The following is a 25746-nucleotide window of genomic DNA, read 5'->3' as shown; positions in this document are numbered from 1 at the left end:
CATCTCTATGATTTGTCTTGCCTATAGGTTTGCCAGCACTGGCTACTGATCTTCCCATGTCAACACCATGCCCTCCTCTAGTTCCCTTAGTAAGCCTTTGCTCATTGGCATTGTGTGCTACGGATGCCTCCATTTTCCTATGTCTTCAACTCCTTTACCCTTATGTCTAGTGATAAGCTTCCTTGCCACTGCTTTGTGCTATCCATGCTGCCATTGCTTACCATTTCCTTGCCTCACCATCGTTCACTTGAGATTCTTGTGCCATCAATTGGGCTTTCAAAATAAATTCAAAAGTAAATGAAAATTTAAAGAGAACTAATTTCAATGAATTCCCACTTCCACCCTTGAAATTTAGTTCTATGTTTTAAATTTAAAGGTATTTTTGAGTTTAGTGTGAAAACGTTAAAGAGAAACAATCTACCTTCAAATCATAGGAAAAAATTCAAGAAAAAGAAGAGGGAGATTAAAGATTGGAGTGTGGAAAGCCTAGAAAATTCTTCAATGATTCCAACAATTTTATTTTTTGTATGTAGCAAGAAGGGATAACCACCATCCAAGTGTCAAAGTAGAGGTAGCAGTGGTAGCACTAGTAGCACTAGTTGCAGTAAGAATAGCACTAGTATGCAATGTACTAGTATCCAAATGAATTGTACCTAAGTCTAAACCACCTCCCTAGCTTCATGGGTTGAATTCACATTTGTAGTGCCTCTTGGTGCCTTCTAAAGCTAGATCATTGGTACTACTACCTTATACTACACTAGATACTTCTACCTAAGTAACCCATCTTGTACACACTTCTCTAGTGTGAATTTGTGGTCAATAATATAGTTTATACTTAGATTGTTACATCTTGTATTGTCCCATTGATCCTTGCTTAATTATCATTGGAATACTACGCTTATTGACCCACCCTAATCCTTAGAATCAAACATGTTGTTTTGACGTGGCAATTTTTAGTCTACAGAACGGAAAAAGAGTGGGACAAACATTGATGCCTTTGATTAGACCCTTGTTCATCCTATCTTGAATAAAAAAAAGTCAATCCATTTGTGAAAACTCCAAATCTGAGGGGGGCTAAAGGATACCCCGGCCTAATCAAGCAATGCATTTAAAGAAAATCCAAAGGTTTCAAGTTGGAATTAGGAAACCTGCAGGAGTTGGGCCGCCTAAACCATCTTCAAGGCAAGCAATATGGATTAGCATATTTTTCTAGCTTCTAGATAGGAGATCAACAACCTATCGTGTCTTTCAAGAAGGAAGAGTATGTGGCCACTTGCAACAATCACATGTTGGATTGCAGGAGAGAGAGAGAGAGAGAGAGAGAGAGAGAGAGAGAGAGAGTCTCAATGTATTTTATCATGTAGTAGAAGAAGGATGTGAATAATAATGTCATTTTTGAGGTAATTCTTAATCTTCTTGCATTGAGCTCTTCATCTTGCATTGAGATCAGCTGGGGCACTTGAATGGTCTTAGTGGTTGCCAAGCCAAAGCATTGAATTCTTGAGCTTGATCAACAACCATTCTCCCACTCAAGTGAGAGACCCAACTATTCATGTTGATGCAACAACCACTTGGGTAGCATCATGAGGGAATGAACCATAGTGATGACAACAATGAATGGCTTGTTGAATGCCCAACTGCACTCACATGTGAGTATTTGCAAGGGTCTTCCTTATGGGTTGGTAGGATGCAAGGCATGGTTTGTGTCCATAACATAAGAGGATTCAAGTGATAGCCCCATTAGTTTTTAGTACATCAAGCGAATTCTTGCTACTCTACAATGTGCCCGATCAATAGCCGAGGTCCATCAACAAGAAAACAAGATCCTCTTTGCCCTCAAAAGTAAGGTGAGAATTCAAGAATTGTAACATCCAACAAAACAAAGCCCAAGAGACATAACCTATGCAAATGACTACCCAACATAGCAGGACACAAATTATATGCAAAACCATAGTGAATATGGGCAAACCCAAAGGCACTGGCTAATAGTCTCATCTGCATGTAAGGTGTAGCATGAACAAGCCCATAGCCATCACAACTAGCCCATGTGCCCTGTAGCAAATCAGCATGAGCCATGAACCACATGAATTAGAGTATATGACAATTGATCCATAAATCCTAGAGGAAGGACCAAAATCTATACATGAAAGCATGAGGTAGGCCAACATCTAGCCAAGACTCCAATCGTGTAGGGTGACACTCAACATTCTCATTGGTTGCCCTATAGAAGTCAACTAAAGTATCCCACTTACTATGAAGAGTGTGAACTAATTCAATCCAAATATACCACTAAATGTGTCTACAAAAGTGGAAGGTTGACCACCAATAACATGCAAGCATCTAGTCTTCCAGATCATCCAAAATCAGACAACAACAATAGTAGCAAAAATCAGCTTGTGGCAAGTGGTTTCCATTCTTCTTCAATGTTGTGCCACTTGGGGAGTGATGTGTCTTTTAGTTTGTGCTACATTAGTATTTAGTACATCTTTTTGCTACCTCCAATGTTCCCGATTGAGAGTTGAGGTCTGTCGACAAGAAACAGATATCCTTTCCTTCCCCTTAAAAAGTAAGGTGAGAACCCGAGAATTGTAATAGCCAGAAAACCAAACCCCAAGAGACATGATATGTCCAAATGCCTACTTGACATAGGTGGAAAAACTGCATGCTAGAACATACGTGCATAGGTGCAAACCCAAAGGCAATGGCTAATAGTCTCTTCCACATTTAAGGTAAAACAAGAAGAAGTCCGATCATAGGAAACATTGTTGGCCCATGTGCCCACTAGCAAACTAGAATGAGCCATCAATTACATGAAGTAGAGTATACAAGAGTGTGCCAAATTACCTTAGTCCAAATATCAATAAGTTACCAATAACATGCTAGCATCTAGCCTTCAAAATCATCCACAAGGTGACAAAACAACGACAAACGAAAACAACTCGTGGTTGGTGGTGTCCATTATTTTTCAATGTTGTGGCACTTGAGGATTGATGTGGTTTTGTGTTTCTACTCCATTAGTCTTTAGTAAATCGAGTTGATTTTTGCTACTGTCCAATGTGCACAATTGATTCTCAAGGTCGATAGAAAAATGAGATTCCCTCCTTCCCCTCAAAAGTAAGGTGAGAACCCGAGAATTGTAATAGCTAGCAATTTGAACCCCAAGAGACATATAATTGGTGAAAAGGCCTTCTGATCAACATAGCAGGGCACAAAATGTGTAAGACCAGTGTGTCTAGAATTTGTCTCTCCTCCTAGTCTCTACTCCTTATATAGGCAACCTCTGAGCTCGGTTCAATTTGGCCCCTAGCCTTTGGCCCTTGGCCTAATATTACTCCCCCTTGTAGAAGTGTTTTCATCCTCGAAAACAAAAGTGGGAATTTTTTTTCTTAAGGACACTAATGTTTTCCCACGTGGCACCTTTCTCAGGTCTATATTTGTCGCTTGACTAATGCTAATGGACGCACATGATGACATGTACAAAGATCATGATAGGCAAGAACGCACTCAGGTTCATGCGGTTGGGTTGAAGGTTCAATGAAATCAACCAAAATTTTCCGGTCAATGATATTGTCATCCATATGCAAGCATTTATGTAAATGACTTGCATGAAATACAAGATGAATATGAGGGTGCGCATGTAACAAGAGTCTGTAAGCCATATCTCTAGCTCACTCGAGCATCTAAAGGGCCCACAACATCTCGAAGATAATTAAAGTGTTGGCCCAATCTTCAAAATTTTGAATGCTTCGGCACAACCTCTTCTCCTTCTGTGAAGGTAACTTACTGATGTTTCTCATCAGCATACTTTTTGAACCTATCTTGTGCTTGTTGAATATTTTGATGAGCAAGTTTCAGCAATTCCATGTGGTCTTGGAGAAAATCCTCTACTTGTTGAATTTTCTCAGTTACCAACCCCACCGTAATTGGCGACATAGGTTGAGAACCATACATAAGCATGAAAGGAGTAAAATTAGTCATTACATGCTTGGAACTATTGTAAGAAAACTCAAGAATAGGGATATAATCTTTCCAATCTGATTTCTTTTTACTAACGTATGCTCTTAGCATATCCTCTAGCACTTGATTAACACATTCAATCTGACTATCAAGCCAAGGGACTAAAGGCCAAGGGCCAAATCTGAACTCGGTTCGAGGGTTGCTTATTTAATGACAAGAGGCTGAGAAAGACAAGAGTTCAGTACCCCTATCTCATATTGGTATTAGAGCTTATAATATTTTTAGCCAAGTAAGGGCATTGTTAAAAAAAAAAGGCTTTACATGTGGATGAAGACAACGAAGGCAATGTCTAGAAAAAATGCAACGTGGGTATGGCTGCCTAGTAGAGAAGGAGAGAGCAAGTGGAGTTGCACCATTTGAAGTGGGGCTTGGCTTAGAGTTTGCGCTACAGTGGAGAGCAAACGTTGATTTAGCTTGGTTCATCTTTGCAGCATGTGGCAAGCAGGATGAGAAAATCTCTCCCTACTTCGCTGCCTACCATCAATTTGTTGCTACAAAATTCCTTTGATTCCCACTTGAAGCACCCAACAACGCTTATGGTTGGCCTTAAAGTTCAAAAAAGATTCAGGGAGGGTGCCCATAGGCCATACCCCCCAAAATCCTCTCACATTCTCAGCTAAGAAGCAAGAGCAAACAGGTAGGCTACAACAAGTGGAAGTATCGACTCTTTGTTGAATTTGAAAGTCTGAAATCTCTGCAAATTCCAGCAATTTTGAAGCTTACAAAAGTATCCAAAGTATACCTTTCTTCAAGAATATTTGCAACCCTTACCAATTATTCAAGACGGTACTTGCAAGGAGCTGTACCATATTAATTGCTGGTGCTAGCAAAATATTGTGCTATCTGTGAATTGATAAGTTCATGACATCAACATCCGACACGGTTGTTTTTTGATGGGCGTTTATAAAGCGGCGTTTGGACAATGCTTTACAAGGTTCGACATCGACAACTTTCTAGGAATTGGTGGAAATAAATTAGCAAGGCTAATTACTTTTGATTGAGGTGCTTTATCGTTGATTTTGATTTGTTTCCAGTCGGTGACACTTTCTCTAAGGGACCTCTTTTCTCTTGCTAGCACAACACAAAATCACCATGGACATTGACATGCAACATACATTTGATTTTGAAAATCCTGCACAAGTTCCACCTACCACTACCCCACGGTCGACTACTCTCATGGAGGGTACTTGCTTGGCAACAAGGTTGGATGATAGTTATGAATTGCTTGACATTTAAGAGTTTAGAGCACCACAAACATGGATGACTGTTTTAGAGTCTAATTTTGCAAAGTTGAATGAGAATGTCACCAAAATGCCTGATATATTTGTGCAATTCATGCAACAATTGGCCAAGGGCCAAGTCAATGAGAAGACTTGGGTTTTCGCATCCTGCATGCTTGGCGGGAGCACACGTGGTTTGCAGGACAAAGGCTCCAATCTGGAGGGATTGCATTTTCTCTCTCAAAAAGAGGTGGATGACTTGTTAAAGATTACCAAGCCACTAATTTTTAGGGAAAAGGGAAGGGAATGCAGCAAAGATATCGTGAATATATTGTTGAGTAATTGGTATGTGATTCACGATCTTAGAAACACACCACAAGTAGTAACATTTAAGAGTTTAGAGCACCACAAACATGCATGATTGTTTTAGAGTCTAATTTTGCAAAGTTGAATGAGAATGTCACCAAAATGCCTGATATATTTGTGCAATTCATGCAACAATTGGCCAAGGGCCAAGTCAATGAGAAGACTTGGGTTTTCGCATCCTGCATGCTTGGCGGGAGCACACGTGGTTTGCAGGACAAAGGCTCCAATCTGGAGGGATTGCATTTTCTCTCTCAAAAAGAGGTGGATGACTTGTTAAAGATTACCAAGCCACTAATTTTTAGGGAAAAGGGAAGGGAATGCAGCAAAGATATCGTGAATATATTGTTGAGTAATCGGTATGTGATTCACGATCTTAGAAACACACTACAAGTAGTGAAGGCACTGCAAACGAGTCTGACACTAGAAGGCAAGGCCTACAGATAGTGGATGTCTCTCAAAGAGAAGGGCATCATACCACAGACTTGGATACCCTTTGAGATTGTGCTTAAAAAAGACTTTCCACCCACAAATGAAGCAGACAAAAATTGGTTTGCTTGAAATAAGTGATGTATGCATCTTGCACTATTGTGATGTAATTCTCAAGCTGGACGGGTTAGATATCTTTCAGCAAGTGCATGGGTTTATCCATGGGTTGACACCCGAGCTTAAGAAGCATGTCAAAACCCAAGACCCCAAGATGCTTGTTGAGGAGACCGTAGTGCAAGCGCTTATACACGATGATCTCCATGAGAAAGAACTGCACTACACATGCAAATGCATGCACATAGCATGGTCACAATAAAAGAAAGTTTGTAGTAGATGCATCTCAGGCGTCCAAGAAACCCAAGGGGTCTATGAGCCCTCTGTCTAGTGAAGAGTTTGAGAAGGCTAAAAAGGAAAAATTATGTTTTACATGGTTAGGAAGTGGACACAACAAAAAGGATTGTCCCAAGGGGAAATCTACTACCGAAGAAGGGATAAAGCAATGCACATGGTGCTGATGTTGCCTCTCAAGTCCTATTCTTGTTTCTCCAATGTGGAGGTAACACATATCAAAGCGGTGCAAATCATAACCTCAATGTGGCAGCCAACCTTTGATCCACATGAGTTGTTGCCAAGGGCACAAGGTGCAAATCTTGGTGGACGGTGGTGCTTCACAGAGTATCAGTAACTATAAGTTAGTGAAACGGATTAAGTTGTCCTAGAATCCAAGTTCCCACCGTTACAAGAAGGTAACGATGATGAACGGCCATGACATCAAGGTGTGGGATACTCAAGAAATTTTCAGCATGCCTTTGTCTTCATTACTGAGGCCCAATGGATCTGGCTTCTTCTTTAGAGATGAAGTTATGAGTTAATCGTGACCTTAGCATGTAGTGACCTTTCCACAAACTTTCCATGGTTTCCTTACCTTAGCATCAACACTGCATTCAGATGCTTGGACATTAGTAAAAGTAGCAATTTTTGGTTTGGTTGTATTCTCTGTAATTTTCTTGCTGCACTCCCATGCCATGTGTCCTTGCCATTTAACACCTTCCTTCCTTGATTCGTCTCTCCATTTCGTCCTTTGATAACTAATAGTAGGCTGGCCTTTCTTGCTTGGGCTGATCTTCAAAACTTGATGATTTTGAAGATGTCGAAGGCTTCTTTCCTTGAGTGTTGTTAGTCTTTGCACTCTTTGATGACCTCATTTGTTGAATAAATCTTTCACTTTAGCATCCACTTCATATCATGGGCTTCCGTGTTCAATGTTGATTGCATGTTTTCTTTTTCGAGACATGCATAAGAGGCTTCAAAAGTGGATGTAGACCACCTTCAAATTTGTGGATATCTTTGTCGTCACTTATGTTGATATATTGGACACCTTGAGATATGTATCCCAACAGTGGTCAATATACCCTTGTACATTATCCTCTTTTTGGTTCAACTTATCCCAATCTATGCACACGTCCTTCTATAAATTTGCTGGAAAAAATTAAGATGTAAACATCTCTTTAGATTCCTCCCAAGTTTTAGGATCTGTGTTCCTAATTACATGTGCTAGATACCAGTTACTAGCAACTTCTTTAATATGCATGGATACATGATGAAGCATAGACTCTTCAGAGAAGTTACAATTCTTGAAGGCTGACTCAAATCCTCTGATGAAGGTAAGCGCCTTCGGAATGTCCTTTCCCTTTCCATCCAAGTCGGGAAATTTTCACACTCTTGTCTCCCAACTTGCAGGTTTCTTTCTTATTCTTCTCCATCTTTGATTCATCTATCTTCTTCTCCTTTGTTTGTGGCTCCGTTAAGGAACGGTGAAAAGAGGCTATTGCATAGGACTCCAAGAAAATAGCATTTCCAGATGAGTCCAAACTAATGATGCCCTTCCTTATTAATAAATACTCCTTGGTAAACATAATTGAGTCTGTGGGTCTCCAAGATCAATTTTTTTTGTAAAATCTTCAAAGTGAGATACCTTCAAATTTGTGACTACCTTCCTAGTGACCACCATTGTACATCTAGATCTGACATCAAATTCTTCATCTCTTTCATACGTTGAAGGAGCTTCTTGTGAAGCTTTGTCGATCCATCTTCTCTATGGCTGTGAGCATGAGATGATCATGTAGTCTTTTCTATATCAACTCTTTGATTTCTCATGGTTTTACTCTTGAAAGAGGATTTTTCTTTTGAGGAAGAGGAATCCTTCAAGTGATTAGAGCATGACATTGATCTTGATCTTGCTTTGTGGATTGACATCGTTATGGTAGCAAAAGTCTTCAAGCCCAAGATTAATTTCAATTACCTTAATGGTACGGAAGGTAACTTTGCTCTGATATCAATGAGACTCCTTGTTGACACCCATAAGTCTATTAATGCCAATTAACACTTTCCCCAAAAGATACATACCAATTTTTAGCTAGAGATAGAGAGATACATGTGTGTAGAGATATCGCATAATAGATGCGTGTAGATAGGGATAGCTTGAGAAATTGAGATAGATAGATTAGAGAGGTAAGGAGAGAAGATTGAGAGTGAGACAACTAACCTTGAATGGCTAGGTCCCTTCACAAGAATATGTTTATTCGTCCAAAATTACGAGTGTATACGCTGAAAATTTAGCATAGAATTACCATCAAACGTTAGCAAACAAATGCTTGGTTTCTTCTCGCTTGCACATGTGGTCTCTTCCACACACACATACAAGTACTCACCATGGTAAAAAATGGAAGTGTGTGTTGTGTATAAAACTAGAAAGGGAAAGAGATGGCCTCCATGTAGATTCCTCTTTGGAAATAGTAGGAAGGTGTTGTAACTTGAGCATTATTAAAAATTTGAAGTTTTGATTTTAGTAAAACTTGTTGAGCTATTTAGTGTGAGTAGATCCATTGCCGCATCATAAATTGTATTTTTTTGTGACCTTGGGCTATACCTTGAGCTTTGGAAGAGAGAAAACCTTGAGCTAGACGCTCTTCAAAGACTTTATGTGATGTCATACACTATACATACATATTGACCGGTGTGTTGCCCACCTATGCGCCTTGAAATGCCACGTTTCAAACCCTTTACCATAATTCCTTTTGGCACCAAGGCCATCGAGATGGTCACAACACCATAATAGAAGTAGATGCAAATTAGATACAAAATAGGAAACCTAACAACCCTTATTACAGAGAACTCAACATCCCTTATCGAATAGCAAGAGAGAAGGAGCAAAGAGAGATTTAAACACTTACTTGAAGTCTTTCTTGATGTTAGATCCAACATTCTGCACACAAATGTCATAGGCACCTGTGTGTGTGTGTGTGTGTGTGTGTGTGTGTGTGTGTGTGTGTGTGTGAAGCAAAAAGGAAGATGGTCTATCTATGGCTACAACATACAAAGCACAAAGATGCATAGATGAAGAAGCAATAGCAACAAAAGATAGAGAGCAAAAAAATGAGAAATGGTGGGAATGCTCTCTCTCTCTCTCTCTCTCTCTCTCTCTCTCTCTCTCTATATATATATATATATATATATATATATGTGTGTGTGTGTGTGTGTGTGTGTGTGTGTGTGTGTGTGTGCACATGAAAGGGGAAACATAGAGCCTAGAAAATTAGAACATAACAAAAATCAACTCAAAACATCCGTCGATGCATGAACCCACTTGATAACATTCGGAATTTCCAACTACACCAAAGACATTGGATGCCACAAATTTGACATGTGGTTGGGCATTTGGTGTCAACAAATCACACGGTTTCTTCTTGCAAAAGATTGCATACCTAAATGACATCAATGTTTAATTTGCATCTTCCATATAACATGCAGTGCTTGTTCTATGGTGAAATCGATCAAAATCAATCGATATGTTGCAATTGGTTGCCTTGAAATCATTGTCAACCTTCTTAGCTACAGAAATAAGGGTTAGGATAGAAGGAGGAGCTAAACCTCCATAGGTAGAGAGAGAGAGAGAGAGAGAGAGAGAGAGAGAGAGAGAGAGAGAGAGAGAGAGAGAGAGTTGGGGTTAAAGGCGAATGTGCCTTTGCCTTGGGCCGAACGTCCAGTGTTCGGCCGTCATTGACTGCACTAACCCTTATTCGTTAGATACATAAAAGTATAAGGAGTGAAGGGTCTTCCTACCATTCCACTCCACCCACATTCAATGCTTGCTATTCTTCTCCATCACACTCTGCACGCATCACTTCCACACATTGCGCTCTCACAATTGGTATCAGAGCTACGACGGATTCTCAATCTGCTTTCAATGTGTGCACGGACTTCCAGGCGAGCTAAGGTTCAAGCCTTAGTAGAGATCATTTTTTGAGATCTATTTACATGAGTACCCTCTGTGAAACTTTGAATCTATGAGCACAAAAGCATTCAAAGAGTGCCTTTTGCTGAAGCTTTGTAGTCAATAACCATAGCGTTGATTATTGAAAAACTTAATGCTTTGAAGCAAAGGCAATGTTTGAGGTTGATGCAAAAAGCATAACACTGGACTTCTCTAAGCAATAGAATTGGGAATTTTTTGAAGTGTGACGATTTACAATAGCACTATCTAAAGATAATATAGCGTTAGTGTTTTCCAGAATATCAACGTTGGAGCTTAGTAGCACAACAGAAAGAGAGAAGAGAGCAACAGAGCTTGGCGAGGAAATGTGTGTGCACGCATGCGGGCGCGCGCGCACACACACACACACACACACACACATGGAGGTCTTGTAGAAGCAAGAAGAAGTCAAGGGAAGTGGTGAAGAAAGAGAAAGGAAGGTGTCTGTGTATTCAAAGCGTGAGCGCACACACACACACAACAACTTGGAAGCGTGTGTGTAATACATACACACAATTTTTTGGCACAAACCGGAGTGATAATCTTGGTTCTCGCAAGAGAGGAGAGAGCATATTTGGCTTTGGTAGAGATAGAGAGACAAAGACTCTCTAGAGTATAGAACTTGGTGTACATCATCTCTAGCTTTCTCCCTTTTTTCATAGCATCAGAGAGAGCAAGAGCGGTATCGGTTCTCGACTCGTGGCATTGATGAACACACTTGATGTATGCTCTATGTAGTTAAGAGACTGGTTTTATTTAATTATCATCATAGCCGTGTCAGCTTACACGTGCAAGTGGAGTTATGTGTTGCCCTTTGCAGCAACAGATTTTGTGCGTTCACAGATGTCTTGAGCTCTCCATAAGTTTTGAGAGTAAACTTGCATTACCATATGCAGTTTTTTGGCTATGATGTACTAAATTTGTGGCTTTACTTGCTCTAACCTAGTTGGCTATCACATGTCTTGATAGTTTACAGGTTTGCATACAACGGGTATTTGGCAATGGTTTTGCATCAATTCACATGTGTGGGAAGTTTATGCATATAGTTTTTTTATGAATATGGCATTGAGGAGTGCGGTTTGAGCTCCTTGAGAGTGTGTATTCCCATAGGTACTATTTGTAGCACATGGCATTGGCTTGAGTGCATGTCCTACAATGTTTAATAGCGACCTTGCCGTGTATGTACATTATATGTTTTGGAATCCTTTTAGAGATTGGGTTCATGAAAGGAGGTGAACCGGCCTTAGCTTATGTCTGGCTTAGGTAAGTTGGAGGTGTTCTTCTCCCTACGAAGTAAAATTCTCTCTGTATGTAGTAGGAGCGGAAGTGGATGATGGACCGATCAATCCCTACACAAGGTCCGATGCTTCTACTAGTCATTTATATTTTGAAGTTATGGTATACCCAAATTTTGTACTTTGCATTAATTCATGGTTGCTTGTTTCATGCAGATGGGACATTTAAAGAATCTCTTTTGTCATTCTCTTGTGTCTTTGTGCACTCTATTTCACCCTCCACTCTTCTCCCACTCTCTTTATTCCAGCAATGCGGTGTACACATATATTCACCCTTCACTTGGTCATTTTCTTGAGTATGATTGCATGTATGGTTATGCACTTTATGCTCTTTTGAGAGCTGGTTATTCCACGTTTTGAGTTCACTTTGCTATAGTGATACTTGTCATGATTGCACTATCTCTTTGCACTAGTTTATACATAGTTTTTTCTTGATTTTGTTGATCATAATCCATCCTTATACGTTGAGTTTTGCACACTACTTTTATACATCTTTTGGTAGAGCCATACTGTTTGCTTGTTGTTGAGCTACATTATGCATATGCGAGCATTGTATTATTGCAGTTTCATACTTGATTAGCGTAGTGGTAGAGTGATCTCCCACTTTGACGTATTTGCATTTTTCTTCACTAATATGACATCCATTTTGTGTGAGAGATCAGAGCTGATAGTGACAACTTGTGAGAGACGACGGTATCGCTCTTGTTGAAACATGTGTTGTTGGCATTGTGGTCACATAAGGCACATTAGATGTTGTTGTTGTTTCAAATGTATGAGTCAACAATGGAGATGTATGCCTGATGCAGAGATGGTTTTGACATAGGCTAGAGAGGTGGCTTCGTATGCTAGTGATGGTGATGTCATGTTTAACTCTAGTATTCATCTTGCTTTTATGTCTAATAAAAATGACACTTGCTCCCGATGGCTTCTAGATGAGTATGCAACATTCCACATCACATCATGTCGTAAGTGGTTTGGCCACTTTTGCTACTGGGAGCCTTGCTTGTGTGCATCAATATATGACATAGAGGGTGCATGAGAGAGATGTATGCTTGTCATTACCCAATGGTGCATCTTATATGCTACGACATGTGCATTATGTTGTTAAAATTGAGCAGAGCTTGATCTCAGTGAGATGCTTGAGACAATGGTTGTCAACTATTGCTTCGAGAGAAATCTTTCCAGATGCAATTGGGTTGCCTAGTAATTGCACAAGGATCTAGATCCTACATTGTCTATCCACTGCAGGTTTCTCATGTATGAGATGACATAGTCTCAGTGACGACACTATGTGTGACAAGTGAGAGAATGCGCATAGCTATGCAGGACATGTGAGTGGACTTTACAAAGGTAGAGGTGGAGCGGGATTGCTCCAGTGAGACAGAGCAAGTGTTGTTAAAGTCTATGCAGACAGAGTAGAGCAAGTCTGCTTCCTAGAAACACATGCAAAGATGATGGACATGGAGCTCTTTACTATGCTCTTTCCCAAACAAGTTCTCGAAGTTATAATCCACTTCATTAGATATTTTGTCAAAGTCAATAAATGCGATGGATAAGATTGTGTGCAAGAGCTAAGCAAATGATGACCATGGCTTTGCCAGTTTTATTCTCCCACAACTTGCTATTTGATGTGGCATTTTTCTCCTTTTCATTTGTGACATTCCAGATGCCTTCATGCATGAGTAGTTGCCAAAAGTTTTGTTTGTCATGTGGCAATGTTTGTGCCAAAGAATTTTTCAATAAGTGATATCTAGCTTTTCTTATTATGCTAAGACTAGATTTACGAGAAGGATCACACACACTGGGCTCCATAATCTAACATCAGCAATGAATCGCATGGCCAACACCTCACCATTCCCATGGCAATGCAAAATAGAGAGGCTATCGTGGGACTAGTGTTTGATCTAATAACTATTGAATTGGAAGTTGGTTGCACCGTCGCTCTTAAATAATCCTCTTCGGTCATCAATTTTTCTTGGTACAAAGCTATTGTGCATCTTCGAAGCATGCACCATATCCTCCACGGCACTCTCTAGCAAGTTTGTTGATGGCGCCTCTTTTTGCCAGGTCATCTCAAAGACGCTCATCCCCCTGCAAGTTCGTGGCGGTCTTACAAGTAGCCTTTAACAACTCCACTAAAAAGAGTGCATGCCTTTTCAATTGCAACACCTTTTAGAGGGCCTATGGGGGATGGCTCTAAGCTGCTAACGACCCCCCAGTAGGTGGATCCGGACGGCTCTATCTCATGCAATATTGGTCCAATCTAAGAAGTTGACATGGCTTCTCCTTGTCACACAAGTTTGGAGGACCTTCCACATTATGCTCCACCAGCATGCTAGGCCATTCAAACCCTCATGGCCAGTCAACCCCCCAGTCTGCCTACGCTCGTGTCAGAAGCACCTCGTCTATGAGTCATCAGTTTGCTACATTGTGGAGTGTTATTCCATGGATTTTCAATGATGTGCTTCCACCTAGTCTAAATCAATAAGCGAACAACTGTTTTGCCCAAAAATGGGTGCCGCCTCCATTGTGCCATGTCATAATGAGCATCGTCCACGTGTGGCACAGGCCTAAGTCATGACCATTTTCTTTTCGACGGATGCTAACTCATAGATATTCAATTAATAAATAGGCAGATATTTTTGAGTAAAAGGCCGTTATGTGGGTATGCGTTGATGTTACTCAAAGTGTCGCCTCTGTTGCTCTTTTACATTCTCGTTTTCATCGCCATATCTACTGCGTTGGGGGGCGTCTTTCAACCGCCCTTTCCCGATTCTATTTGTATCCCCGTTGTACGCCAATGGATTTCTTGAACCAGCTTACCCAAGGGTTTTGTGTAGGTTCTTCAAAACCTGTGTTCCGGGCTCTGCAAGTCTCCACCTCACGCAGAGAAGTGCTCTTTCTAGGTTTGTTCTCTGCGTCCTCAGCCTTCAGCAAGCTTCCAACTCCATTAAGCTAGCATCACGTTGTAGAAATTCTGAGTCTGTTTTCGTAGTACTGAGTTGCCATGGCTGATCATGGGGATCGAACCGAGAAGGGTATAGGTAATGCTAATTCTGAAGACGCTGCTGAAGATATTTCATCTCTTGTTGATTGCTGGGAGCTTGTTGGGTCAGGTGCAAGCTCCCCTTCGCCTGAAGCTGTGGTCGATGGGTCTGGCTTGGAGGCAGTGGCAGCAATAGACGCTGCTTGCTCACCTGGTGGCTCACTGCACGACGACTACTTTGTGTGTCCTCGCGACTTATCGGAACACAATGTTTTGCCCCTGTCCACAGTGATTGCGGACCAGCAGAGTGAGCAAGAAGCGCATTCTTCCGGTATAAGTGATGGTCTTGTTTCTCTTGACGAAGAGACTGAAGCCACTGCAAACAGGGATGAGTATAGGGAAGATGCAAGGCCCTTGAGTGGCAGTAGCTATGTGGGCTACGACAGCTATGTATTACATGATGAGGACATGCACCTTAATGTCGACAGCAAGTGTCATGATGATAACCCTTTTTTTATGCTCCTTGATGATGATGTTATCCGCTTTGAGCACTGCAAGGTAGATGATGCCAATCCTGTTATCCATAATAGAGATATGAGGGAACTCGGTGATTTCTTATCAGCTGGAAATCACTTAGGCAATAATGATGTTGCACGCATGGATGAAGACAATATGAACCACACAAATGCTTCAATTACTGTTGTTGAGTTAATGGCAACTGGTTCCAATGGCCATCAGTTGAACATATTGGCTGCTACTCAAGATTCAGAGTCGCCAAGTACGGTGCATGGGATGGAGGAGGATTTCACGGAGACACATCCTACCAGTACAGAAGGTGGCAGTTCCCCCACTGCTTCAGGAGGCAGCCTCGTCAACACTCGCAACAGTAGACATTGTAAGGTATTCACATGTGCTTCCTGGTTGTGGAACCAATTGTGCCGATGGCAAGCACAGCTTGGATATGCCAACACTATCTGGTCCATAGCACTTGCTGCTGCGATGATGGGGATCATTGCTCTTGGACGCAGATGGCAGTGCCTGCAAGCTCAGAATTATTCGCTTCGCTCACAACTGTGGGTGAAAGAAAAGGTCGGTTGTTTGTTTTTCATTGAATAGTTTTGACAAAGTAGGTTGAAGTCTACTTGGCTAAAAGCCCAATAGTGGGGGCACTGTGTCATATGTGTTAGCTACTTTTCGTAATTGCTCTGTGTGCAAATTGTATGTGCAACTGCCTATGCATGTGTGCTTTTGTGTGTGGAGCATCGCCTGGCCTTACCTTCGTAGATTACTCTGCTGCTGTAATGGTGGCATTTATCGTGGTCATTATGTTTTGCAGAGAATCATGCAACTCATGTTTCAGCTACTGCAAACAAAGGAAGCTCTCGCTAAGGTGAGGCGGGTCCCAGTGATATGTGTGAAGCCTGCTTTACAGATTCCACAAGATTAGGTTTCAGCATGTCTAGTGATGCTGAAGGAACATCTTCCATTATGTTAAATCAATCATTTAGCACACATATGAGAGGTCTTTGCATATCCGGATTTTACGGAGTTTGTGTACTTTTGAGGCGTGTATTTTGTGTTCAAGACGGATATCGCTAAGGATGTAGATGTCAGATGGGATGTAGCACTTAGTAGAGTACTTGTGCAGGGAATAGTAGTCTTATTATATGACTGATGTACAACCTTTTGTTTTGCAATGGTACGAAACTGCTTCGAGAGTACTGTTGTTCTTTTTTCTGTTAGCAATATGTACACAAGGCTAATTTGTTGCTGCTATGAAGTGGCAATCTTTCAGAGCAAAGTCTGAAGGTTTCGGTTTCATTTGGTGTTTAAACTATTTGAATGGAGAGTTTGCACAGGCCTTTCTTATTCTCATGGGACACAGGATGAAACTAAGTATGCATCAATGCGTGCTCTACTTCGTTCTACACCCATGATGGGGCTCTGTATGTGCATCTCTGGAAAATGCTGAGAAAGCGAAAGTTTGTATCAACGTATACTCCGCATGTGCATTTCTGTTTTGGGGGGGTGGGAGCCTGTATTCGTGCATAGTTCGATACATGGGCACCGATGATGATAGAGCGGGGGATATTATATCATGCATGATGGAGTTGATGGTTATACCAACATGATGGAGTTGATTGTTATACCAAGTCCTGACAGGTGAATGACTATATGGAGCCTATTACTTGCGCTTTCCTTCAATTGTAAATCAGGGCTCTTTGTGGGCTCATCTAGGTATGTAGGATGAAGTCCTCGGCTGTATGGTTAATCAAAGGGCTTTTTGCTCTTTTTATTGGCATCTAGTAACACGTCATATTGGCTTATTTGCATGTTCCCAGGTTAGCACTCCTGCCTTCTGCAGCCTCTATGTGAAAAATAGTTCTCTTTGTGCATGCTTGCCATATTGCCTCTTAAAATGTGCATACACAATTTGTGTCAATATGTTACCTGAATGCCTCATTTCCATCACTAATCACTACTAGCATAGATTTACCAGTAAGCCAAAACGTGCTGAATAGGTGCTTTTAAGGCAAACTTGTGGTGGAAAAAGAGAGAGAGAGAGAGAGAGAGAGAGAGAGAGAGAGAGAGCGTGAGTTGCTTGGCATACATGCAGTTTGCTGTATTGGAGGGTGGCTTGGGGATCTTTGATTCAAACCCGTAGAATTTTGCTTTACTTTCTAAGCTCATTGTTTGTGGAATGAGTTTTGCCTGACTTTCTAAACTCATTGTTCGTGGTACGTTCCTATGCAATGAACCTTGTAAAGCCTTTTTGCATCATGGTGTGGCTCGCATGGTTTCAAGATATGGTGCGTTGAATGCAGGTCGCTTATATCTTTTCAAATCCTCCATTGTCCTTTGCTCACTGCTCACCCTTTGTTCGCTGCTAGGGGAGGATTTGGGTGAAGACTAGGATAGGTTTTGTTGCTAACTGCCTTGAACCCTCCAGGATTTTGAACGTCAGCCATTGGTTTAAAACTTCTCTATTTAGAATTCCAGTGGTACACAAGGGAGGTGCAGACCCATGTTGATTCGGGCGTGGATCCATATCGATTAGGCTGGCTGGGGAGAGGGCCTGCAGCATCCCTTGCTGAGTGGTCAAGTCATGAACGCTGATGGTGTCTGTAAAGGGATACAAACCTGCATTGCAGAGATTGACGGTCTTATTCCCTCTTCTTGGTGTAAGGCAATGCAGGGCACTCCTGATGCGTCTACGCATGGTTAATGGTGGAGTATATTTTGAGCCCAGTCATACACCCTCAGATGCTCGCCATGGTTGCATATTGTTTTCTGTGGAGACACTCAGTGAGGTACTTACAAAACGGTTGGAGTTCGTTACCTGATATCATTGTGTCTTTAAACTTTTGCTCCTCGGTTGGGATCCTATTGGTGTGGTAGGTTCAACCAGTAGATGCCATGTTGTTGAGAAGTTCGTGAGACAAGTGTGAAGACGTCGGGCTTTTGGCTGTGATAGTTCGCAGCTTGTCGGATGAGAAACACACTTAATTGAAGAAGGAAAACACTCTAGCCATGGAAGCTCTATTCTCAAATGAACACAAAATCGATACCAAACTCAATTCTCTTTCACCGAACTAGGTAGCCTTGGACCCAATTGCACAAGTATAGTGCCAATTTTCCAAGCGCAAAACCATAAAAGTATTCCTTCGATTCACCATCAACGCACAACCATGGAAGCTTAAGGACTTCCACACGTACTTGATATCACCATTTTGAGGAGATCAAACCCTAATTAGGGGCTTCACAAGCTCAAAACCAAGAGGAAAGTAGTTTTGGGATTGCACTAGATCACCATAGCAGAACCATTTGGGTATGATTGATTAGTACACGCAAAGTGTAGGTTTTGTTCATATCAGCTCACCGCAAGCACGGCACCATCATTGATGTGGTATTTTGAGCCATTTTTGATCCACTTGAGCTTTTTTATGCGATTTTTAATCAAATTTTGGTCATTTATGACTCAAAATGTTCATCTTTTTACCTTAAAATTACCAATGAGTTGAGAAAAATCCCTAAATTTATAAGAGAAATTTCCAAAGGCCAATTTTCATTTTAAACTTTATTTTGTTGCTTCTTATAAAGTTTGGATACATTTCCCACAGTCGTGCATACCATGCTAACCACATGCTATTTTTGGATATTTTTGTCGCATCAAATTTTTCTAACCGAGACGAGTGCTGAACCAGATTTCCTAGGTCCATCAATATTCCCAAAGCATATTAGGGATCATTTACATTAGAAAAGCACATGCGGCGTTTGCATCCAAGCAATAACTCCCCATTAAGGTATGTACACGATAGCAACTGTTCCCCACATAGCACACTATACATAATGGCAATTGTTTTCATTGATCCAATAGGCATAGAAAGTCAGTTTTTAAGACATTTCCAATAGTATACTTCAGCCCGCTCCTCCTGGTAGGAGAGGAGTACTGCCACACTTACTTGAGACAATGGGTATGCACCATTTTGTCCCTTACAGTGTCACAAGGCCGGATTACTTGGCATTAATCTCCACCCCTTTAGTTCATGCTCTGTGACGCCAACAGACCACCTTGAGCTTGGAGTTCTTCTACATATTGTACGATTTGTACAGCTCCTTGAGGATAGCCTGATCCGAGCATCTTGAAGGTTCCACAGTACTTAGCAATAAAAACTAACTCCTCTTTCAGGTGTTAAAGCTCAAAGCTTAGCTATACCCGTGGGTGACATATCAATTGCGATTCCTAAATGCAAACTTCTGTTTTTAGAACACTATCTGTCACAAGTGGAATTAAGGCAAGAGTGCCCAAAGATTGGGAGAAAAAAAGACATAACTTATGCGAGACTAGGTGTAGGAAGGAGCAAAACACACCAGTACAATGCCACTGAATCTATAAGTGATAATGTTATCCTTGGATTGACAAAGTGTGCATTTTGCGCGGTGAAGCTACACCAAGATCAAGAAACATCATGCAGTAGAGACTATCTTTCAGTCTCTTTCTGTCGCTACTTATGCATGTGCACGCACAGACGACGACGATGCCCCTGCCGCTGCCTGAGAACTTGGGTCTGCAATGATTAAGTCTGATGCCAAGAACCAGAAAATCTCAAATATTGTTGCTTATGAGTAATTGTAAAGTTGTGTGTTCCAAACTTACAAGAAACGACTAAAGACAGCCATTAGCTGTGAATATACAACATGCAGAATAGACTCTATGAAGCATAAACCTGGAAGATACAAGAAGCAAGATCTTACACAACTGACAGCGCAGAAGGTGCACCTTTGGTTATGGGATGTCCATGAGTAGATCGAGAAAATCTGTGTTGCGTGGGGTCCATGGCCATAGCTGTCAGTGGCAGGAAAGCTGGAAGAAGTGGCTGGTGCAAACCACAACGATGAAAGCCAGGGCAAACACAACGAGGGCCAGGCACAGGTATATTACCAGTTGCACTGTTTTGGTCATGCCGAGGACTGAGGAAGAGAAGCGCACCACACTTTTTACCTGCTTTCTTTCAATCAACTAGCTTGCGCTACGGGCAGGCTCGCTCTTACTATGATACAAATTAAATTAATGACACACATTGTATACTATGACACAAATTAAATTAATGACACACATTGTATTCGTAAGTTGTGCTTGTATGATCTTAATTTTTTTTTTTCATGGTTCTCTATCTCTCACTCACACACACACACACACAAAGAATACAACATGGTTTTCATTCCAAATAGGAACCAATACTTGTGTTATAAAAAAGAGGCTTCTTGAAAGCATCATTTAAGTTTAAAACGAAGCTTGCGATAGACACGGGTTCACACCTGTAACACCCAAAGCCCAATGTATCGCACACTTCATTCAAGCCGCCTTGGAATATCATCGACAACATACATTCTCACTCTCCAATTCTCTATTTCAAATCCAAAAGAAGATAGTGCATTTATGAGCCGTTGATACCTTATCTCTCTAAGAGAGACATGATCCTGTCCTACTGTCTCGTCTAGCTCTAAAACAACATGATAGTATCCTATGAGTCCTCAATAGCACGTGGACTCATATAGACCTATCAATAGATGAGCTCGATAATAGTGTTTTCTACAAAGAAGTAAGAGTATATTAAGAAAAATCCAAACCTATTGCAAGACATAAATAATAATAATTCAAAAGCCATACCATATGACATCAAAGACTTCTAAGATATGGACAACATCATTTGCAGGTATGGGTTCCCTCCAAAAAAATGGATCTATGCTTCATACAACACGGTTAGTATGCTTTACTCATTCAAACTTTAAAGTAAGGCTCATTTTTTTGTAAAGTTTCAACAAATTACCTCGAATATATTTAGATACCCTATCCATTGTGTATTTGACTATAGATCTGTTGACCATCTATAAACAATAACAAAAATTAGGATTAATATAAAACTTCATTTAACAAAAAGTTAATAACAAAGAGTAATGCATGGATGAAAGATAGCATGAGGACCTCTTGCGCTCTTCCCCTCCATGTTTGCTTGTGTAGCAGATATTGCTGCTTTCTTGGCACTGCTCTGATGATTGCATCTGGAGAGACACCCTCGCTTGGCATTCGCCAAAAAACAGCCCAGAGCATCCCACAACAATCACACATCAAGGGATCAACATCCCACCTCAAAGAAACCTGATGTTTGCCTCAAACTTTAAAAATAGAATAGCCAATGTTGGCTTAGCTAACTCTACACGACTCACAAAGAAGTCCACTATGGGGGTCCAAAACAGCCCGTTGAGGGGGATATCTAATCAAAATAGCAACGGATGCGTGCTCCTCGAAAAATCCTTGCTGCATATAGCAGCTTGCTATTCTACGCAAGGGGCCGTACAATCCACAACCCAGTGCGAGCATATGTCGTATGTGATTGCACTTGGAGAGATGCCCTCCCTCTCTCTCCATCTATTGAAAATAGCCCAGTGCTTCATGACCGTGACCCTTACCTTCAAGATGCAAGCGTACATCATTGCATTGGAGAGAAGTCATCTATTTGCATCCGCCAAAAAAAGCTCAAAGTTTCTTGCCCTTGGGCATATCCAGCAATCAGTGCATTCCAAGAGACGACATCTTGTAGAGGAATCTCCTCAAGCACTTTTTGTGCTTTATGCCTTCAATATGCAAGCGTATGTGATTGCATCGGAGAGATACCATCGCTTCCCATCCGTCGAAAACAAACCAAATATTCTTGGCCCTGTCCAACTTGAGCATATCCAGCAATCAGCGCATTCCAAGAGAGGACATCCTGCACATGAAGCTTCTCAAGCACTTTTTATGCTTTATGAAGTGCACCACATTGGCATACATGTCGGCCAAGGCATTGCCAAGCACGACGTTTTCTTTCAACAACCTCAGGCTCACAATATCATCGTGAACACTTTTGGCCATATGAGCAGGTGCATGTGTACATGATTGCATCGGAGAGACACCCTTGCTTCACATCCACCAAAAACACGCCAGAGCTTCTTGGCCCTGCCCAAGTTGGTCACTTCAAATGACATCCCGCACAGATTGCTCCTCAAACACTTTTTGTGCTTTATGAGGTACACCACATTTGGCATACATGTCGACCGAGGCATTTTCAAGCACTACATTTTCTTTCAACAATATCATTGTGAATTCTTTTGCATTGACCTGTACATGGCTCTCTCTCTCTCTCTCTCTCTCTCTCTCTCTCTCTCTCTCTAGGGTGAGCTGGTAGCCACCCCTCGAAAGCATTGTTTCTATGATGTTTGAGGTTTGTTGGGATTATTCCTACAATCTAAAAAAATTATGCTCCCTTCTGTTTCGTTCCGTTCTATTGGGATTGTTCTTACAGCAATAAAAACTTCTCTCTCTCTCTCTCTCTCTCTCTCTCTCTCTCTCTCTCTCTCTCTCTCTCTCTCTCTCCCCCCCCGACACCCTTGCTTTGCATTCACCAAAAATAGCCCAGAGCTTCATCTTGGACATAGCAATCATTGCATTCCAAGAGACGATATCCCGCACAGGAAGCTCCTCAAGCAATTTTTGTGCTTTGTGAGGTACGCCACATTTGGCATACATGTCAACCAAGGCATTGCCAAGCACGATAGTTTCATTCAACAATATCATTGTGAATTCTTTTGCCTCGACCTGCACATGATTTTCTCTCTCTCTCTCTCTCTCTCTCTCTCTCTCTCTCTGTGGGGTGAGCTGATAGACACCGCTCTAAAGCATTGTTTCTATGATGTTTGAGGTCTGTTGGGATTATTCTTGCAACCTTAAAAATTTCTTCTCCCTTCTCTTTCATTCAATTCTATTGGGATTGTTCCTAGGACAGTAAAAACTTCTCTCTCTCTCTCTCTCTCTCTCTCTCTCTCTCTCCCCCCCCCCCCCCCCCCCCCGACACCCTCGCTTTGCATTCACCAAAAATAGCCCAGAGCTTCATCTTGGGCATAGGAATCATTGCATTCCAAGAGACGATATCCCGCACAGGAAGCTCCTCAAGCAATTTTTGTGCTTTGTGAGGTACGCCACATTTGGCATACATGTCAACCAAGGCATTGCCAAGCACGACATTTTCATTCAACAATATCATTGTGAATTCTTTTGCCTCGACCTGCACATGATTTTCTCTCTCTCTCTCTCTCTCTCTCTCTCTCTCTCTGGGGTGAGCTGATAGACACCGCTCTAAAGCATTGTTTCTATGATGTTTGAGGTCTGTTGGGATTATTCTTGCAACCTTAAAAATTTCTTCTCCCTTCTCTTTCATTCAATTCTATTGGGATTGTTCCTAGGACAGTAAAAACTTCTCTCTCTCTCTCTCTCTCTCTCTCTCTCTCTCTCTCTCTCTCTCTCTCTCTCTCTCCATGATTTGAGTTTCAATCTCATGTTCTCAGAAGTTTCGAATGCTGAGATTTCTACTCACTCTCTCTATGCGGCTAGATGTGTACACAATACATGATGTGTAACAACAAAGTGGGGATTGATTTTTTTTCAGGAAAATTACCAAAATATCCCTCTAATTTGTGCCCAAAATACCCCCCAAACTTCAAAAATTACCAAAATATCCTTGTATTTATTTTTCTAATCTTTATTCCTTTTTGAGTGACAATTAAGATCTAGTTTTGAGTGCTTAGCATGCAATTAGTCACAAATTACCTCGCAAAAAAGGGCAAATATTATGTCTAAAAATAATGAATTAATTCATCTCCAGAGCCTACTTAATAGACTCAAATTCTAGTTTTAGCATCTTGTATTGGTAGACAATCAAGTCTCCTTAAGAAAAGCTCCAAATGTTTTTGTCTTTCGAGAAATTTAACCCCGCGGCCATGGGTATTTTGGGAACTTTGGAAAAATTGTAGGGTATTTTGGGAATTTGTGACAAAATATTGGGGGTCTTCTGGGAGTTTTTGAAATTAAAGGGGTATTTTGGGAATTTCAAAGAACTCTGCGGGTCGCTGAAGAGAGAGGTTCCATCCTCTAGCTCGCCATCATCCGTGTTCAGCAGATAGTTGCAGATTGCAACTGGCGGAGACCATTGATGTTTGTCTGTGTGTGTGTGTGTGTGTGTGTGTGTGAGAGAGAGAGAGAGAGAGAGAGAGAGAGAGAGAGAGAGAGAGAGAGAGAGAGAGAGAGAGAGAGAGAGAGAGAGAGAGAGAGAGAGAGAGAGAGAGAGAATGTTGCCAGTGGATCCTCTTATGTCTGTGCATGAGAGAGAGAGAATCATGACCACTGTCGGCCAATGCTTTGATGGATAAATGCTTTCAAGAGGAGGTGACCTTGCTCTAGGAGCGCTTGTTTGCACACACAATTTCAAAAGGAGTAGCTTGAGGCATGAGTAAGTGTGTAAATGTATGTCTGCATGCATGTGCGCAAAAGCTGTGATCTGAGAGGAAGCACTCGCACTCGCAAAGGGGAGCCCTAGCTTGAGCCCTCATAGCAAGCTTATTAGTCCCACAGACTGGGATACATAGGTGTGTAATTATTTAGATTGCCATTACCTTAAGTTACAGATTCTCACCGCCATCTCCATAGTAAAGTTCACCCTCTTGGATCTGCACACTGCCTGACTGTGAGAATGGAACATGGAGCAAGCTTGCATTCGACCTCTGGATCTTGTGGTAGAACCTCACATTCATGTCATGCATATGTGGTGCTTGCAACTCATCTGCATAGCTAAGGCGGCCACTTGCCTTGTGTGTGCGAGGAGGTTCACCAACATCGGCACCTGTTGCGATCGTTCCTGGCATAATTGGGTCGGCGGTGCTTGCAATTCATCTGTATCGCTAAGGCGGCCACTTTCCTTGTGTGTGCCAGGTAGCCCAAGCCCCTTCATCATCATGGAAAAAGATTTGCGAGGAGGTTCACCAACATCGGCCCCTACTGCGGTCGTTCCTGGCGTAATTGAGTCGGCGCCTCTTGTCAGAGTGCCGTCATAGCTAGGGTACTCATCAATGGATCTCCGCTTTTCAATCCAGCAGTAATTGTGATCGAGGTAGGCATGATTGTTGTAGTGGTTGGTGGCGGGAGAGCAAGACCGGTCGGGGGTGGGCATGCCTCTCGATCCCACATTCATATTCATATATCTCACATTCCAGCTACTTGTTGAAGAAGCCCACTTCTATCATGCTATTTTCTGTTGTACATGAATGGCTAGCTGAGTTTATGGAATCGTAGTGCAAGAAGGAGTAAAACACACACACACACACACACACACACACACACACACACACACAAAGAGAGAGAGAGAGAGAGAGAGAGAGAGAGAGAGAGAGAGAGAGAGAGAGAGAGAGAGAGAGAGAGAGAGAGAGAGAGAGAGAGAGAGAGAGAACCCACCTAGTTGCTCAGAACCTTCTAAATGCCTCAAAGTCCATGCACCATTTGCATCGAACCTTGTTGAATGTTGATTCTTCTGCTCTAGAGTTTAAGACTGCTGCTCTTATGTTGGTTGCTCCTACAACAACTGCAAGTACTTTACCCACTGGCAGTTGTGCATCAAGACACATGGTCTACCCATGGGCACACACTCTCTACATGATGTTACCATCAACACTAAGTGCTTCTTTGGTCGTTGTTAC

At 41.6% G+C, this 25746-nt stretch overlaps 2 protein-coding genes across 5 annotated transcripts; one reads left to right on the top strand and one right to left on the bottom strand.

The window, feature by feature from the left end:
• Nucleotides 1-14385: 14385 nt before the first annotated feature.
• Nucleotides 14386-16400, top strand: LOC147454633 (uncharacterized). Of its 2 annotated transcripts, XM_086516522.1 has the most exons (3): nucleotides 14386-14740; nucleotides 14813-15771; nucleotides 16019-16400. In XM_086516522.1, the coding sequence occupies exons 1-3, from the start codon at nucleotides 14704-14706 to the stop codon at nucleotides 16127-16129; spliced, it is 1107 nt and encodes a 368-aa protein (XP_086372648.1). In that variant the 5' UTR covers nucleotides 14386-14703; the 3' UTR covers nucleotides 16130-16400. The 2 variants fall into 2 exon arrangements, with proteins under 2 accessions (XP_086372648.1, XP_086372647.1); XM_086516521.1 differs by having other exon boundaries at nucleotides 14387-15771.
• A 156-nt stretch (nucleotides 16401-16556) lies between these two features.
• On the bottom strand, nucleotides 16557-25223 carry LOC147454632 (uncharacterized). Of its 3 annotated transcripts, XM_086516523.1 has the most exons (8): nucleotides 24897-25223; nucleotides 24670-24734; nucleotides 20126-20154; nucleotides 19939-20029; nucleotides 19718-19766; nucleotides 19555-19629; nucleotides 19400-19426; nucleotides 16557-19324 (listed from the first exon to the last, which is right to left on the bottom strand). In XM_086516523.1, the coding sequence occupies exons 1-8, from the start codon at nucleotides 25221-25223 to the stop codon at nucleotides 19223-19225; spliced, it is 765 nt and encodes a 254-aa protein (XP_086372649.1). In that variant the 3' UTR covers nucleotides 16557-19222. The 3 variants fall into 3 exon arrangements, 1 of the variants encoding a protein (XP_086372649.1); XR_015188635.1 differs by lacking the exons at nucleotides 24670-24734; nucleotides 24897-25223 and having other exon boundaries at nucleotides 16557-19426; nucleotides 19555-19766; nucleotides 19964-20266; XR_015188634.1 differs by lacking the exons at nucleotides 24670-24734; nucleotides 24897-25223 and having other exon boundaries at nucleotides 16557-19766; nucleotides 19964-20311.
• Nucleotides 25224-25746: the final 523 nt, after the last annotated feature.

The sequence above is a fragment of the Adiantum capillus-veneris genome, chromosome 7, assembly GCF_014529385.1.
Source record: "Adiantum capillus-veneris isolate H3 chromosome 7, ASM1452938v2, whole genome shotgun sequence".
NCBI lineage: Eukaryota > Viridiplantae > Streptophyta > Polypodiopsida > Polypodiales > Pteridaceae > Adiantum > Adiantum capillus-veneris.
The sequence above is the reverse complement of the archived record's forward strand: the minus strand, read 5'-3'. Positions and strand labels throughout refer to the sequence as shown.

What these genes read in the sequence shown, in the direction of transcription:
- LOC147454633 (XM_086516521.1), top strand. Translation starts at nt 14,704, where the DNA reads ATGGCTGATCATGGGGATCGAACCGAGAAGGGTATAGGTAATGCTAAT. An exon ending in AACTGTGGGTGAAAGAAAAG is followed by an intron (nt 15,772 to 16,018) that starts GTCGGTTGTTTG and finishes TATGTTTTGCAG; the next exon opens with AGAATCATGCAACTCATGTT.
- LOC147454632 (XM_086516523.1), bottom strand. Translation starts at nt 25,223, where the DNA reads ATGCCCACCCCCGACCGGTCTTGCTCTCCCGCCACCAACCACTACAAC. An exon ending in GCCAGGAACGATCGCAACAG is followed by an intron (nt 24,735 to 24,896) that starts GTGCCGATGTTG and finishes TCTCACAGTCAG; the next exon opens with GCAGTGTGCAGATCCAAGAG. An exon ending in AATTGATATGTCACCCACGG is followed by an intron (nt 19,325 to 19,399) that starts GTATAGCTAAGC and finishes GGAACCTTCAAG; the next exon opens with ATGCTCGGATCAGGCTATCC.